Source organism: Podarcis vaucheri, assembly GCF_965113315.1.
Source record: "Podarcis vaucheri genome assembly, chromosome: 8".
Taxonomy (NCBI): domain Eukaryota; kingdom Metazoa; phylum Chordata; class Lepidosauria; order Squamata; family Lacertidae; genus Podarcis; species Podarcis vaucheri.
This window is the reverse complement of record NC_138766.1, coordinates 52188074-52205581: the sequence shown is the minus strand read 5'-3', so window position 1 is coordinate 52205581 and position 17508 is coordinate 52188074. Positions and strand designations below refer to the sequence as shown.

Below are 17508 nucleotides of genomic sequence, written 5' to 3'. Positions count from 1 at the left end.
TTTTGCTCACTAAGGAACAATGGCCTCAGTAAATAGGAAAGGGTTGACAAAGTACTGGAGAATGTATCAAGAGCTAAAAGTCTGTAGCCCATTTGTTTAGTTTGTGTGGATACAATTAATATTATTATTTTGAATTACATGAATATAGTGGATGCCCGAACACGTCTGATGGGTTTGTTCTATTCCTTCTGCATTCCATTTGTGCAATTTCCAGTGTGACTGGAAGGAGTGGTTCTTAGGCTGATCATCAGATTGGGATCTCAGTCTACACTTAACTCAGTAACAAAAATGTATATGGTGTAAAAGAGCCGACGATTTTAGGCGGTACTCTGTTTATGTGTGGAAATGTGATGCTTTCTCACATGCCATGCCATTACTAGCTCCATTCCATTTCTTATTTGTTAGCTTATATTTATTTCTTCTTTTTAAATTTATGAATCTCCTTCCATATACGTCTCAGGGTGATTTCCAATCATACAATAAGAACAGGTTTAAAAAGCAATTGAGAAAAACAAATTAAATTTAAAACATTTTTTGAAAAAAATTCCCTATTTATTATTATATTTATAACCCATCCTTCCTCCAAGGAGTCAAGGTGGCATACAAAAACATGGTTCTTCCACTCCCCATTCTGTCTTCACAACAACTCTGTGGAGTAGGATAGACTGAGAGACAGTGACTGGCTCAAGGTTGCCCTGTGATCTTCATGGCTGCATGAGGATTTGAACCCTGGCCTCCCAGGTCACAGTCCAGTGCTTTAACCACTACACCACCCAGTACAAATATACACCCACGGCTGAGCCTTCCCCGCATCCAGCTGAAGAAGCTTGCCTCTTACACTCTTAAAGAGTGTAGACCAGAAAAGTGGCAATCTTCCTATGAAATTGCAAAGTTTCGTCAGGGGGAGGCAGGCTCTGCAACCTAACTTGTGCATTCAGTATTGCTCACTCCTGATTCTCTGTGACTCTTGGTTCAGCCGTGTAGCTTACCACTTGGCTACTTGCCTTGGGATAAGCTGCAATTCCTCCAGGCCATGATCAGTCCAAGTAGTAAGCTCTACCTGTCACCTTTCCGACAACAATAGAATTTGATTGTTTCCTGGGCTTAGGAAACACTAGCATTTGTAGCCCAACTCTCTGTCATCTTCACTGATAGCACTTGTTTTAACCTCCTACACACACACACACACACACACACACGAGTATTCAACCATTGTAGTACTCCATTATGTCCTTGAAGCACAGATCCACGGCAGAACTATAGAGGCTGCCTTAAGCCAGAAAAGAGAGAATGCAGCTGGCAGCTACCACACTGCCATTCCCTAGTTATGGGAGTGGGATGAAAAATTCAGCAAAGTCAGTGTGACTCAGTCCTAATTTGCAAGGCTTTGCGGGGGGTGGTCTTACTCAGTTCAAATGTTTGGTTTCCCTACATTAATTGCATTGTTTTTATTCTTTGGCTGGGGCATAATTTTTTCCAGGATATGTCAGAATTGCCTGTGTACATATGGATTCATAGAATTTCATATTCAGTAAAGAAATCAGGTTGGTTGTAGAGGAAATTTAAATAAGACATTTTAAATAAATGTTGATCCGTTATCTGCAGTTTCAATAATTTTTAATTTGTTGTTTCTGCAGCTGTTGCTTTTATGCTTCATGTTCGAAATGACTTATTTGGGCATCTCTTAAATTTTCTGTGCTACAGGTGGCTTCGGGCGAATGCAACGAAGACACCGAGCTTTACAACATCACCCTCTGCACGGGAGACGAGCTGACGTTAATGGGGCAAGCGGAAATCCTCTATGCAAAATCTTCCAAGGAGAAGTCACGGCTCAACACCATCTTCAAGAAAATCGGGAAGCTCAATTCCATCAGCAAGCTGGGCAGAGGCAAGATGCCGTGCCTGATCTGCATGAACCACAGGACCAATGAGAGCATCAGCCTTCCTTTCCAATGCAAGGGCCGCTTCAGCACGCGCAGCCCCCTGGAGCTGCAGATGCAGGAGGGCGAACATACCATTCGCAACATCGTGGAGAAGACGCGGCTGCCCGTGAATGTGACTGTGCCCAGCTCTCCGCCGCGAAACCCTTACGACCTGCATTTTGTCCGCGAGGGGCACCGCTACAAGTTCGTCAACATTCAGACCAAGACTGTGGTGGTTTGTTGTGCGCTGCACAGCAACAAAATCATTCCCATGCACTTCCCTTTGCATTTGGCTCTTCCAAAGTTCACGCTCCCCGAAAGCCTTGTGAAAGGGGAGGTGGGTCACGAAGCCTTTGTCAAGCACTGGTTCAGTCTCTGCCAAGAGCAGTTTGACATAGACGAGTATTCCCGTGGCGTGAGAGATGTGAAAGCCGACTGGAATGAAGAGTGCAAAAGTCCGCAGAAAGCCCGGCCCCACAGCCACAACCACATGCCAAACTCTCTTAGCTACGCTCGGGACGAGTTGACGCAATCCTTCCACCGCCTCTCGGTTTGTGTTTATGGAAACAACCTCCATGGAAATAGTGAGGTGAACCTTCATGGCTGCAGGGACTTGTGCAATGAGTGGGCTTTATTCTCCCATGATTCCCTGCAGTGCCAGGACTCTGGCGATGGCAGCAGCGACTACCTGTTCCCTGAAGTTTGTGAAGAATCGTTGTGTTTACCTACCAAACCAGAACTTCCTTATGAGGAACTGTGGCTGGACCAGGGGGGTGGGAAAATGAATGATCAGCCTTTCACTCGCTCACAAAGTGAGAAGAACAAATGTGACAGCTATAGGAGTTCTTTCCGGTCCAAGTGTGGCAATTCTTCTCTTCCAGCACCTGGGCCTATAACAGTAACATCAAAATCTCCAGAAGTTTCCCTACCTCCACCACCTGTGCCTCCTAAATCAGAAGCAGTAAGTCATGGTCTTTCTTTTTTCTAATAAAGATGGGTGATGGTAGGTCCAGATCATAAACTTAAAAGTGTTGATCTGGATAATGGGGTGAACTTGATTTCCTGACCCAGGATTGCAAGTTCTACTGTCATAATTGTGAATTCAGATGCTTTGGGATCCCCCAGATCTTCTGCAGAAAGAATTATTTCCTCAATTAGTCCATACCCATTTCATAGTTCTTGAAGGCTTAAGTACAATCCTGTATATATCTACTTAAAAGTATACCTCGCTGAGCTCAGTGGGTCTTACTCACAATAAGATGGGTATAGGATAGCAGCCTTGGTGTTCATTTTTCCCCCTCTAGAGTTTGCACTTTTCTAGATTGGTTTGGAAGTAAACCACATTTGAGAACAGGATTTTACTGCGTCCAATAAAAATGTTTCCCTGTAGAGCATGCATTTTTCTGTGCATTGTGCAACTTCACATGTAAATGTTTTTTTGGAGAAATGTTTTTTTGCTATGCAAATAATTTTTGCCATTTTTAATGGTAAGATGAAACTCCACGCTGAATGAGTATGTCCTCCCAAGAACAAAAGGTTACCAGCTTGGAACCTGCTTAATGCTGCTGGGGAAGAAGAAAAATGGAGAAACACTTGAGTGATGGAAATTGACTTAGCAAATTGAACAGGCAGGGGGTTTTTTGTGTGTTTTTTTAAAGGGGTCTCTATGTTGCAAACCGTAAGTATTCCATGTAATACTTTGCTTCAAGGAACAGTATGATTAAAATTGCATTAGAGATGAGCATATGTCTGCTGTATGGGTCAAAAAATAATAGGCCCTGAATGGAAAAATCAGCAGTAGAAATCAATAAAATGGTGGAATTAAATAAAATATGGCGTAGAGATAGACAATGGTTTTAAGGAGTTAAGGGTCAATGGAGACTCTTTTTTGGCAGCGTACGTGCATGTGTTGTTGTTTTTTGTCCTAACATTCACTCTCATCAGACAGATTTTCAAAAGTATGCAAAATGCTACAAAACTGAGGTGAAAGTAAGAACAGAAAACTAGTCCAAAAACTAGGTCTGGATCAGACCTTAAGCCCATCTAGGCCTACATCCTGCTTCCCACACTGATTAACCTATGCCTGTAGGAAGGCAGCAAGCAGGTCATGAGAACAATGGCTTTCTCCCACTGTTGTTCCCCAGTATGCTCCCTCTGATGCTGGAGCTAATATATAACCATCACGACTTGCAGCCATTGATATCCTATCCTGAATCTTCCACCATTTGGTGTCATTGGTTGGCTCCAGTTTTTAATATGAGGAGAGAAACCTTTTTCTCTATCCACTTCCCCCACACAATTCTTTCTCCCTCTCTCATGTCCCTTCCAACTTGCCTTTTTTCAAAACTTAAAAGCCACAAATGTTATAGCCTTTCCTCATAGGGCAGCTGTTCCAGCCCTGCACTCATTCGAGTTGCCTTTTCTTCATATTTTTCCAGCTCTACAATATCCTTTTTGAGAAGTGGCAACCAGAACTGTACACAGTATTCCAAGTGTGGCCACACAATAAATTTGCCATTACAGTGGTACCTCAGGTTACATACGCTTCAGGTTACAGACTCCGCTAACCCAGAAATAGTGCTTCAGGTTAAGAACTTTGCTTCAGGATGAGAACAGAAATCGTGATCGGGCGGCGCAGCAGCAGTGGGAGGCCCCATTAGCTAAAGTTGTGCTTCAGGTTAAGAACAGTTTCAGGTTAAGAACAGACCTCCAGAACGAATTAAGTACTTAACCCGAGGTACCACTGTATACCTGACATGGAATTTGCCTTTTGTACAGGACACTGAGTAGGCATTTTCATTTAGCTATCCTCCACACTCTCAAAATCCATTAGGCATGTAGAAACTCTTAGACACATCAAAAATATTTCCCTGAATTATATAGCCATGGTGTTGCAGCATATTGTTAGCCTAACTTTAGAAGTTATTTAAATATGCCTTGGTTTAATGAATACCAGTTGGTAGTTGCACGCTAAAAAAATACATGTTTCTGGAGGTAAAGGCATTTCTCTATATATTTGGTTTAATGCAGTGAGTAAGTAAGACTCTTGTTTATTCCTGGCACAATATTTACAGAGCATGTTTGCTTCATTTGTTACTGCTGAGCATACATTTTTTACTCTTAAAGCTTCAAAACAGTGCCCTATGGAGCCTTTCTTGGTACAGGACGCTCTTCTGGGTTGAAGTTCTCTCTAGGACTGAGCTACTTCTTCACAATGAATATGTAGACAACATTTTATCGCACTTTATGAAAGCATTATTATTGCTCTGCATACCATACTGCTGCTCGAGTCGGAATTTAATCAATTTATTGCAACCTAGGGGACAAAACTGAAAGCTCGTTGGTGCTGTGGCTGAATTCAGTAACAGCCACAAAAGAAAAATCATTTAGATTTTTTTGCTTGGGAATTGAAGGCCTCTTTAAAGATTAGCTCCTCACATGGAGGTCATCAAAGTGCTATCCTCTGGCCCCTCACTTCTACTCAGTTGACACAGCATTGCCTTGACCACTGTACAGCTAGTACCTCTGTACCCACACCTGTCACCCCTATTATTCTGATGCGCTGCCACAGGTGGGATAAATTGGTCTTTGCCAGGAGTGTCCACTTTGTATTGTTTTAGTTTTACTATCTCTGCTTTTTGTATTTTAAGCTCTGTTTTGGTGTTTTAATTGTACATCACCTTGATGTGTAGAAGGTGATTAATAAATTGATGACGATGATGCATAGCTGCTTGCACAATGGCAGGTATAGTGCTGCATTCTGGATATATAAAACATTGTAATATCTTGAAATAAGCATTAAAAATCAAAGCCTTGTATTCACTGCTAGTATTCACAGAGGGAGAAATTCTCCCATTGTTGTAGTATGCTATTTGCACCTTTAAAAAAACAAAAACAAACAACTTACAGTTACAAAACCTGCAATCACAACATTGAAGGGTGGTTACAACCGAAATGTGCAGACTGTCTTGCCTGGTTTTTAAAACACCAGTTTTAAAACGCTTGCAGTTTTCTGTGATAGCAACTCTAAATGATTTCCCATTTCCTACTGGGTAGTTGCATATTTTAATATTTTACCACGGCTTCTAGTTATGGAAGAAGAGGTTCTCCTTCACTCTAGTCTCCTCTTCAGACGTTTCTTGCTTACATAGGTAGACTGTTTGTATATGGGCAGATGACCAAAGTAAGCTGGGTCCAGTAACATCTGTACCAGCTCATGCAATCCTTCAGTGGCTACCATATGCCCTCTGCTGGCAGCAGATAAGTAGACAGGCTGTGCTTTCTATATGAATACATACCTGCTACTAAGAAGGCAATAACACTGTATTCCATTACTCAGGGTTTGCTTGTCTTTAACCACCTTTGTGGGCATTGCAGGATGAATACCACTCCTATTCCTCTTGTTTTGTGATCCTTAAAAAACTGGGACCTGAGCTGATGCATCTACCTCTGATTCCAATGAGGTTACCCACCTGGACTCTCCAGCCTTGTCTTAAATTCTTGCACACCAGGTGTGATGCGGGGGTGAAGAAAAAGAGCTGGGAAGTCACCCAGGAAATCCAGATCTTGCTTGATCAGTGCACTCACTAGGTGGGCTTAAGCAAATCATTCTCTCTCAGCTTCTGTTCTGCATCTGAAGTAAGTACTGACCTGCTTTACAGGCAGTGCTTTTTTCTGGGGGCACTCAAGGGTACACAGTACCTTTTTTATAGAAGAAAAGCACTGTTTACAGGGTTTCTGTATGGATTGCTGGTTACTTATGCGGTGTGCTTTGAACATACTAAAGTTCTGCCGAATGATAAAGTTTTATTTCCCTCCTAGGTCAGAGAAGAATGTAGACTCCTGAATGCCCCTCCTGTTCCTCCACGAAATTCAAAGCCAACATCCACCAGTCCATCTGTTCCTCCGCGGGCAAACAAACCAGCACGGCAGCAGACTCGTTCTCCTAGTCCAACACTCTCGTATTATTCATCAGGGCTGCACAACATGTAAGTACGGAACACTTCTGGCTCTCAGCCTTCTCTTGTTCATGAATGCTTATGGTAACTGTGGAGAACATCCTTCCAAGTTATTTCTTCAAACAGTTTTGTGCAAAGTTTCCCTGTAATAACTATACATTTAATAGGTAAGGTAATTTAGCCTCTTGTCTTAATAGATACCTTTGGGTTTTCCTTACAGCTTAAACAGTGGTACCTCGGGTTAAGTACTTAATTCGTTCCTGAGGTCCATACTTAACCTGAAACTGTTCTTAACCTGAAGCACCACTTTAACTAATGGGGCCTCCTGCTGCCACTGTGCCGCCAGAGCACGATTTCTGTTCTCATCCTGAAGCAAAGTTCTTCATCTGAAGCACTATTTCTGGGTTAGCGGAGTCTGTAACCTGAGGCATATGTAACCTGAAACGTATGTAACCCAAAGTACCACTGTATAAGGGAACAGTCACTGAAGTGGATTACTCCAGCCATTTTAAAAAACAACCCAACTCATTAGGGAAGTCCAAATTACTGTAACAAGAAATCCCTGCAGTTTTCCACTGTGCTTTGAAAATTGGTCCACATGTAGATGGGCATACTATGGATTGTGAGGCACTGGATATTAATGTCAAAGGAAGCATTACAGTGCACTGTCATAGAGCACATGTTTTGCAAGTTCAGTCCCTTAGAATGAACATGAGAATTATCTCTCATATCCGTCTAGATCCTTCTACCTACTAGGTTTAAGGTACAGGGGCCAGACATCTGTTCTTTATTAAATTACCAGAGTCCAGATTTCATTATTTCAGTTCAGAATACACAGTGTACCACCCTATTTCCCCTTATACATTTAGTCTGACATGCAATGTTAGATAACTTCTCAGGCTTTACTGGCATGATGAAAAGTGATTTTAAAAAAACTTCCCATTGGTGTATAGCAGCAAGCTTAATCAATGTGGTGCCCTCCACTTATGTGAACAAATTTGCTTAGAAATTACAAAATAATTGTCAGTACACTTAACTGCTTTTCAGGGAATGTGGGTGTTGTTTGGCTTTGCATGTCGCCCCCCAAGTCTAATTCCTGTGTTTGAATTTGTGATGTGCAAACAGTTCTGCAGAAGGGAAATTGTATAAAGACACTGACCACCATCTTGACATAATGTAAGGCAAAGTAATAGCTTTCTCACATGACCACCAAGTACCAAAGTAATTATCTTTTTGCTTATCTTTAAAAAAAAAAAGCAATGCTGCAGAAGGAGAAGCTGAGTCTGCCTCCGAGAGTGCTCCTGTTGCTTGCTATCCGTGCAGCACAGTGAAGGCTGACCTACAAGATTTTGGCAACCTACTGCCTTTTGGAAGCCCCTCTGCTGATGCTCTGTCCTCCAGGCTGTCGTGGCCAAATCATTGTTCCGGAGCTGCTGAAGGCCTTAACAGGGGTGAATTTCTATTGGACCCAAGCAGGAGTTACAGTTATCCAAGACAGAAGACTCCTGGCACACCAAAGAGAAACTGCCCAGCAACTTTTACATTTGACTTGGATAGAAGTGAATTTCCTGTAGGGGACACCCTGCCAGCTGCAGCAGAACCTGGTTGTGCAGTGCCCACTTGCCCAAAGTCGGCGAGTTACTCTCTCGAGTGCACCGATGAGAAGAGCCTGGCAGTCAGTAGCACACCGCAGTCTCTCTCGTGCCCTGCCTTACCCCCTCGTGCACCAAAAGCGGCAGATGAGAAGCCCGGCCTTGACTTGTGTCCCCTGCCTTTCAGAATAGATGGTGCCGAGGAAGAACCGCAGGCAGGCTCACCAGACCTTTCTGAAGATCAGTACCTTAGCAAAAAGGGCATGCAAGACATCTTTGCCATCCCTTATCCTTTCTCATCTCCCCTCCACCTTCAGCTAGCACCAAGGTCCTGCGGCGACGGCTCTCCTTGGCAGCCCCCTGTGGATCTGTCTGGACTTTCAATAGAGGAAGTTTCTAAATCTCTGAGGTTTATAGGTTTATCTGAGGATGTCATATCCTTTTTCGTTACAGAGAAGATTGACGGCAACTTGCTTGTTCAGCTCAATGAAGAGATCCTTTTGGAGGACTTCAAGCTAAGCAAGTTGCAGGTTAAGAAAATACTGCAGTTCATTAACGGCTGGCGACCTAAAATGTAGTGCTACGAAGCCGGTGCAATAAAACTCAGAGAGAGGTGTGCCAGAAGCACCGGGGCTAACACACAGTCTCTCGTTTTTGTTTTTGTTTTTGCACTAAAATCCTCTGTTGCTCTTATGTAAATATAGTAGCAGGAAAAAAACATTCTTACTATGCAGATATTCTGAGTGGTGAGCAGACTCTTTTGTACATAGTAGAAGCAGGGAGGTGTGCCTTGTGCATCCCTGAACATTCAGAAGCTGCTAAACAGTGGGCTTTAAAGGGAATTTAATTTGTACTCAGTGTAGTCTATGAAGACATTATATTTATTATTATTGATTAGGCAAAGCTGAACAGCACACAAATCACCTTGATTTTTGTGTGTTTACCAATAAATGTATTTCCTCTTGGGGGGTTTTTTGTTTTTGTTTTTTTGTATTCTGATGGCTGCATACCTTGCCTTCAGTTCTGATTTATCCAGTGGTTAGTGTCCTTCTCCCACTCGTTCTAATTGTTGGGATAGCATTCCTTTTATATGTGGGTTGTGATTAGAATCCTTTTATGAATGAATCCATCTTCCAGAAGGAAATTTAAACCGCAAAAAAAAAACCGACGAAGAATTTAGTAGCTTCGCATCACCTCCAGATGAGTGCAAATTTCTCATTGAAAAGGCAATACAAGTTCACCACTTATTTCTCTGCCTAGTTGAAAACAGGGTTGGTTTTTATAGAGTTGTTGGCCTTTAGGAAAGCAATACTTACCGGTAATCCTCTGCTCTTAAATCTCTTGTGAGCTGTCACTGCCCTGCTCACACATGCATTGTTTTCCTTTCTGCCTTGTTATCCACCTGTGGCCTCTCTTTCTGCTCAGCTATAATTTACAGGGCGAGGAGGGGAAAAGAGAGGTAGCAAAAAACACATTCGGCTTCTACACACATGTATTTATAAAGGGGCAATGATCTATGAACGCAGCATAATTTTCAACCTAATAGCACTTGAGGGAGAAGGAAGGCCTTGGTCTTTCATATAGCTCTGTGGGAAGGACAGGATTTGGGGTAGTTCAGCCCAAACAGTTTAGAAGTCATAGCCCTACCAATCTACTTCTCAGAATGGCCCCAGTTTAATTTACCATCGTACTGTTTCCCTTAGAAACTGTCGCAATCAAGGCAGGTATTCTTTTTTACCCAGTCGAGTTCTCTTGCATAGCATATAACAGATACAGAAAGGGAGAGAATAAGCATAGGTTCCTTTCAGTGTTGGGGAACAAAGGGGTTCTGAAATGCAGAAATGTGCTGTTCTGAAATGTGCTCTTTGTTTTACAGAATTTATTTTGGAAAAGGTTTTGTATTAGAGAAACAAAGAAAGATTTGGATTTCAAATGTGATTGAAACTACTTTGCATTTAATCTGAGCAAATTTTGATGGCTTGCATTAGTACAAATAACTGTTAGAGAACAACGCACCCATTGGCTTGGGTGTAAAATGCACACAAGGTGAGAATGATCTGCCTTGGAGTGCAAATTTTCAGGAAATAAGACACAGATGCAGCAGTTCAGTGGTTCATCCTAGATGCTTTGTATTGCTGCCGCTTCTCTAAGGTTTCTTAAAAAAACCATAATTAGGAAAGAGTGAAACTTAAACACTAACCTAAATTAAACGTGTTCACATTTCCCAAAACTAAATCTAGTCTAATCAAAATTAAGCTGATTAAATGATGATTAAAAAATGTTTAGAGGAAGTAGAATAGTTGAGGTTACCCTCCTATTCTTGAAATAATATATGAATGTTTTAGGATCCTAATCTATGAAATGCATTTGACTATTTAAAAAGTGGGGTGAGGAGAATGCAAACTTGGCCCACATGGTGTGTGATGTATTTACCTAGCCAGCCTGTTTTCATTATGTAGACAACAAATACATCAAAGTCTTAGGAAGGGAATCCAGGTCTTAACACAACACTACTAATCCCATTGCTTATTCATAAGAGTTAAACAGCTACGATAAAGGATTTCATGTTTGTATTTAAAGCTTCCCCCCCCCATCCAATCCTTAATGCAGTGTTTCTTAATGTGATATTTTCATTATTTTTTCTTCAGTTATCTTTGTTCATTGGGGAAAAAACGACTTAGGAAGCTTACAGAAGACTGCATGCTGTAATTGTGGGAGAAAGCTGAAGAAAGTTCTTGCCATTAGGGGGGAGATTGTAAACTGCTTGATTTTTTTTTAAAAAAACACACACTTTGGGAACTTGATTAAAAGTACTTTCTCCATACATGAGTAGAGTAGACTAGTGTAGTTAGGTGGATTCTCATGTGAGGAGATGTCAGTGATGATCCCAGGAATTCTCATGATGTAATGTCCCCGTCCCCCGTCCCCCGGTATCTTATAGGATTGCAAGCACTTCAGTGGCCAAGTACAGCACTGGACTGCATTTGTATAGGAAGAAATTCTGTGGGGAATAGCCTGTACTTTAACTTCAGTGGCCCAGTTCGCATGGAATGCTAAACCATGTGCACAATCTGGAATGAGCCAAAGTCTCTAGAGAACATCACCAGTACTTACTTTTATTTTCCCTTAATGTTGACTTGTTGTGTTATCCATAGTTCCTTTTTACTTACCGGTGCTTTTTTCTGGGGCTAATCAAGGTACACAGTACCAACACCTCTTTTTCTAGAAGCTTTTCTAGAAGAAAAGCACTGATAAGCACCATGGGTTAGTGTTATGTGTGAACATGGCCAATGGTTTCCGTTGTAAGGTCAGTTAACGTAAGTAAATTAAAGGAAGGAGAGTTTCCTGACTCTTCCTCCCCTTGCAGCCTCCTGTGCCCCACGAAAAGACTCTAGAGCAGGCATGGCCAAACTTGGGCCTCCAGCTGTTTTGGGGCTACAATTCCCATCATCCCCGACCCTTGGTCCTGTTAGCTAGGGATGATGGGAGTTGTAGTCCCAAAACAGCTGGAGGGCCAAGTTTCGCCATGCCTGCTCTAGAGGATCATTGACCCTTCTGAGCAATAGGGGGGGGGGGCTGCTAAGGAAAGAGAAAAGCCTAAAATTGTCTTAGGATCCAACTTCTCTTAGATTCAACTTCTCTTAGCATCCAAGCCAAGCCAACATTCTTTCAGTTCATTCAGACAATAATGTCAAACCATTGTTGAGAAATTTTAACTGTGGTTTGGCATCATATAGCAAACCTTGGCAGTTGAGTGCTTATCAGTTTGGAAGTTAAATTGCAGTTGCCTGACATCTTTGTTTCTGTTTTCAAAAACCTATTTGTACTTCAAGCAAGGGTTCCTGTGATAGCTCCTCACTGTGTATAATCCCTTGTGATTTGACAAGCGCTCACCACATGGTTAAAATCTTTTAATAGTGAAGGGTTTGCAGGATGATGGGGGGGAAGGCAATGTTTCCAATTTCTAGCAAGTTTTCTCTTAATGGAAAACAATTCTGTGCTTTGTGCAACCTCAATCCTACCATAATCTTATGCATGTTTCCTAGGAGTAAGCCTCATTGAACACAATAGGATTTACTTCAATAACAAGTGTTTAGGATTGTGGTTCTGGTCTTGGTGTGGCATCAAAGCAGTTAATAATCCCATACCTTAATTTAATTTACAAATAAATCCATTCAGTTCATAAGTGCTATATGGCACACTGAATTTACCGTACTCTGTTTCATGTCTGGTTGTAACTTTATTGCCTTCTGGGTCATCATATTTAAGAAGTTAGTGAGAGCAGGTGTGGGAAACTGGTGACCTTTCAAATGTTGCTGAACAACTTCCAGCAGCCCTAGCAAGCATGGTCAATGGTCAATGGTCAATGGAGTTATAGTTCAGCATCATCTGGGGGGCCAAACATTCCCCACACCTGACTTAGAGTGGTGAGATTAGTAGCACACACACACACTGCATGTCCTTTTATCCCAGACTTTGTAGTGACTCTCATTTCTGCATTGGAATGTTGTTGGGTTTCCCCCCCATATTCTGTTCTCTGCCTTTGCTTCCACAGATCATTGTTGTTGCCTTGTAGCGTTTTGAGAATTCGTTTGTCCCACCAGCATCCCCCAGCAAAATATTTTTAACAATGTTAGTCCATTGGCGGATTAATGGCTGAGGGAGCATTCCTAAGCATTTGTGCACCACCCAAGGAGCAATACTAATCCTTTCAACCCTGACCACTTACACAAGGACTCCAGTGTCTCCTCACTCCCAAAGTATGTTCACAGATCTTATTTCTTGCAGGATCAGAGATAGAATTTTTCCATGATGCCATGCGGATAGCATTCAGAGCAAGGGGAAGCACCCAGGCTGGCAGGCAGCATTCTTGCCGGGACAGTGCCTGCTCCTTGGCAGATTGCAACATAGGACTGGGAGGTGTAATAAGGACCTCTCATATGATGGAGTCCTCAAAGTTAACCATGCAGCCTCCCATATATATTCTGATTAAAAGGAGTATCCCATCTTATAGCCCCTGGTGGTGGTGATGAGTGGAACTTTATTTGCGTCAGCCATCGGCCATAGCAACAACAACAAAAATTATGATTTACATAGAACAAAATAAAAAGTCAGTTATATCAAACACAGTTTAGGGTCCTGAATCAGCCGTCAAATAGTGGACCTTATTCTGATTGCCCCAGCTAGAAACCTTGCAACCTTTGTAGTCATCTGCTCCTCTTGATCTGCCAGGAGAAACGACACTGTAGCAGTGGTTGGTTGACCCAGAATGGTCAATAAAGGAGGCATAATATTGTTCCTCAGGTCTTTGTAAAGAGTGAACGCTAGGAGGGCATGTGCCACTGATTCGCCACTGATTATGGCCCCTGTTCTATTCATGTTTGATAAATAACTAAAGTGCTGGCTGAAAGCAGAATTGATGCTGCTTTTTGTTTCGGAGCAGTGCGATGGACATAGTTTTGCATTTAATCATCTTGCTGCAAAATCCCTTTATGTGCAGCACAATAACACCTTGTATAATAGTCCTTTATATATGGGTGTTCTTGTTTTCACAACAGGATTTCAATAGGTTTTCCTTTAAATAGGAGGAAGCCTGGGAGTATTGAGCCCATCCAGAAGATACCTGTAACTGTTGCTTTGGTGCGGCTAATCGTATAGTGCAGTGTAATGTGTTCAGTTTCTTTAAGATGCTTACAGTGCAGCCCTAAGTCTGTTTCCTTGGAAATAAGGCCCATCAAGTTCAGGAAGACTCCTGTGTGCATACTTGGGATGGAGCAGCCGTGCTTAAGTCTGTGGAACATTCTTCCAAGTAAGAATGGATTGTACACAGGGGTGGCATCATACTGCTAATGGCAAAAACTAAAGCTTTAGGGCAGATGTGGAGAACTTTGGCCCTCCAGATGTTGCTGAACTACAGTGCCCACAGCCCCAGCAAACATGGGCAAATGCCAGAGATGATGGGAGTTGTCGTCCAGCAACTTCTAGAATGCCAAAGGGTTCCCACACTTGCCTTAGTGAATGTTTGCTTAATTGCATAAGGAAAATGCACTTTTGAAAGCCAAGTGGGCAACTAAATTGGGTGTGTGTGTGTTAAAGCTAAATTTATAACAAAGTCCCATAATATGTCTATGACTATGGTATATATAATGCTGTATAATAAGATTTCATAATGGCAACAGTTTCATTAGTAGACACTAATGATCGATTCAGTGGTTTGGGTTGTAAGGTAAGTTAACTTCAGGACGTTCAGGAAAGGAAAGTTTTCCATCCCTTCTTCCTCCCTGTAGGTTATTAATGCAACCAGTTTGTTTTCAGATGCAGTAGGAGGTGGAGAGATGTGTTGGCCAAACAGACTTAGGCACTTTACTGCATTGCTGAATGGATGAGGCTCCATCTCTCACTTGATCTGCATTACCAGCATACACAAGTATAAGTGGGTTCTTAACAGTTGCATCGAGAAACACAGTAGTAAGTCATACCTGATGCAGTCTGGGCCATGAAAACTTCTTAACGTCAGCCCAAAATCCCGTAAGAGGTTTGGAGAAACAATCCTGCATCTGATTAATTACTTGTACTGCCTCGGGGAAACTAGAGGTGGCAAGAAACCCTTTTTAGTATGAGGAACAAGCTGCCTCTTAAGTGGCAGGGTGTAAGAGTGGGATGGATGCAGCTCCAAAAATAAAAATAATGATACTCCCTTTCCTACCGCCACTACTAGTATTGTACTGGGGCATTTGCAATATGAGCATTAACTTCCACAAATTTAAGGTGTGTCAGTTATGAAACTGAAATGTAAAGTCAGTATTTCAGCATGCAGTTGCCTTATAGTTGAAACACTACAAGATGAGACTATAAACAATAACAGCAAAGTAGTAAAAGACCCTTTTCATGCATACATCGTGCATAAGTGAAACACATAAGGCTCAATAATATCTAGAACAAATGAGCTTTTTTAAAAAAAATGGAATTCCTTTAATTCTTAAATAAAGAAGCTGATCAGACATAAAAGGATAATGGCAAATTATTAGCTTCTGGGCTCAGCTATTCAATTTCCAAATGGGTTCCATGTATGCCAAAAATAAACAAATTTCAAAACAAAACCTAATTTATTGGCTTAGTAAATATATTCTATTGTTAAAACTAAGTATGTGTTTGTGAAAGTATGTGCCGGTTTGATAATCTCTTTACAGGTTTTGGGGTGAGGAACATTTATTTAAACCAGAAGCAAATAAATAACCCTACTATATATATGAACAAATGTCAATGGTGTATTGTAAGTATATATATAACTGTATATTAAAGATATTATTTTCATGATATTTTAAATGCGTAGAGTTTATTATTTCATCCAGAAGTTAAATGGACAGATTAGAAACACAGTATTGGCATGCTAAGGTCTTAATTGCTAGATTCTTTGGGTAAAATAATTGAAGTGAAAGACAGGAGTTCTTAAAATGAATTTCTTTCATTAAGTTGGAATACTGCCAAAGTGCAAAGCTGATCAATTTGTCTGCATACTTATGAGATCTGTTTGTTTTTTTAAAAAAAGGTCTGCTGGTTTTATTGCACATCTTGATCTCATCTATTTTCAGGACTGTTTCTTGGAATCTTTTTTTAAAATACTCTTGTGCAATCTTAATATATGCATCTGTGTCTCAGAATCTGTACAGATGTATAGTCTGGTTTCTGTCCTAATTCAGAAGTAATGGGAAACTGGTATAATCACAACTTGTTATCACTAATGATAGTTTAAACAAACTACAGTTCCATGAATTTGGACATCCTCGGAAGCTGTGATTACTTTAAAAAGGAAGCAGACTCTTTGCATTTCCTGTGGCATGTAAAAGAGGGAAAATGTATGAGCCTGAGACTCACCACAGCTTGTTGGGGTCTATGATTTTCTGTGAAACTAGCCCTGTCTATTCCTAAGATCAGACTACTTCTGCTATTTCACTTGTCCGCCAATCACAAATATAGAGGCACAGGTGGGTCTGCAACAAAATGTAACAGTGTATTGGGTGTTATGCCATGTGTTCCTTCAGTAGTTCATTCCATCACTTCCCCAAGTTTTCCATTTTTCTTTTCCGATTGACAGTTAAAAGTCCATGGCTACTAAGTATGCTCAGGCCTAATTTGGGTTTTGGAGAAAGGGTTTGCCCTCTTGGGCTTTTTGTATTTTGTATTTTTACTTTCTGCAAACCTTAAGAGTTTTTCTGAGAATACTGACATCCCTTTTGTTACAATCCTGCTGGCATTAACCATCCTAGTTTGCTATCAAAAGAGTTGCATTTAGGGTTGGTTTAGTGTTTAGAAGATTCATGATTAGAAGATTGAGCATTTTCTCAGTCAGATGGATTTCTCCAACTTCGCATTAACTGTGATGCAGCATTTCATCTGAACTCACACTAGCAGCCTGAGAAGCTGTGAAGTTCTCCCATACTCCTGCTGCATTTCCAAGTGGCTTTCTCCCATCACTGTGCACACCAGCGCAAAAGTGTGTGTGCCTTCACTTGATTTCTTTCCCTGCACCATGTGAAGCCCTCATCTGCGCACCTGCAAAAGCAGCCCAAACTGTTCACAGCACAGCGTCGGTTCCATTTTCAAACTGGATGGGAGCTGGTTTCAAGAAAAACACATCAAAGAGGAGTTTTCCTGAAAAGCTGCAGGACACCAGGTGGATTGAGGCTGATGTTGTGTGAACCCAACTTTATAAAAAACAGTGGTGGGAGCATGTTGAGAGTCACAGTAAGTACCGGTAGTAACATGAACATACCCTAATATTAACCAAGATTTGCAAACCAATTTCTAACCTATAGTAGGTTAGTGCATTAACAACTTTAAGATTCAATTTTTCAAAGGTTGAATCACAACTGCCATAATATAGGGTTGCAAATTTCAGTCATGCCTACCATATGCAGCTTGACATTTTTAATCTGGGTTGTGTAGAGAACAGAAGGAAAATAACCGCTAGCTGTTAGCACCCAATAAATTGTGCAAGTGTTTATGTCATTTTAAAGAAAGCCGGTTTAGAAACTA

General features: G+C 41.4%; 1 protein-coding gene across 3 annotated transcripts in view; it reads left to right on the top strand.

Annotated features, from left to right (window-relative positions):
- The window catches only part of GAREM1 (GRB2 associated regulator of MAPK1 subtype 1), a 75278-nt gene extending 59487 nt beyond the window's left edge, over positions 1-15791 (top strand). For all 3 annotated transcript variants that reach the window (XM_082234799.1, XM_082234801.1, XM_082234800.1), the window contains 3 exons: positions 1705-2883; positions 6744-6910; positions 8138-15791. In XM_082234799.1, the coding sequence (XP_082090925.1) occupies positions 1705-2883; positions 6744-6910; positions 8138-9050 (2259 nt within the window). In that variant the 3' untranslated portion in view covers positions 9051-15791. The remainder of the gene's footprint in view (positions 1-1704; positions 2884-6743; positions 6911-8137) is intronic.
- Positions 15792-17508: the final 1717 nt, after the last annotated feature.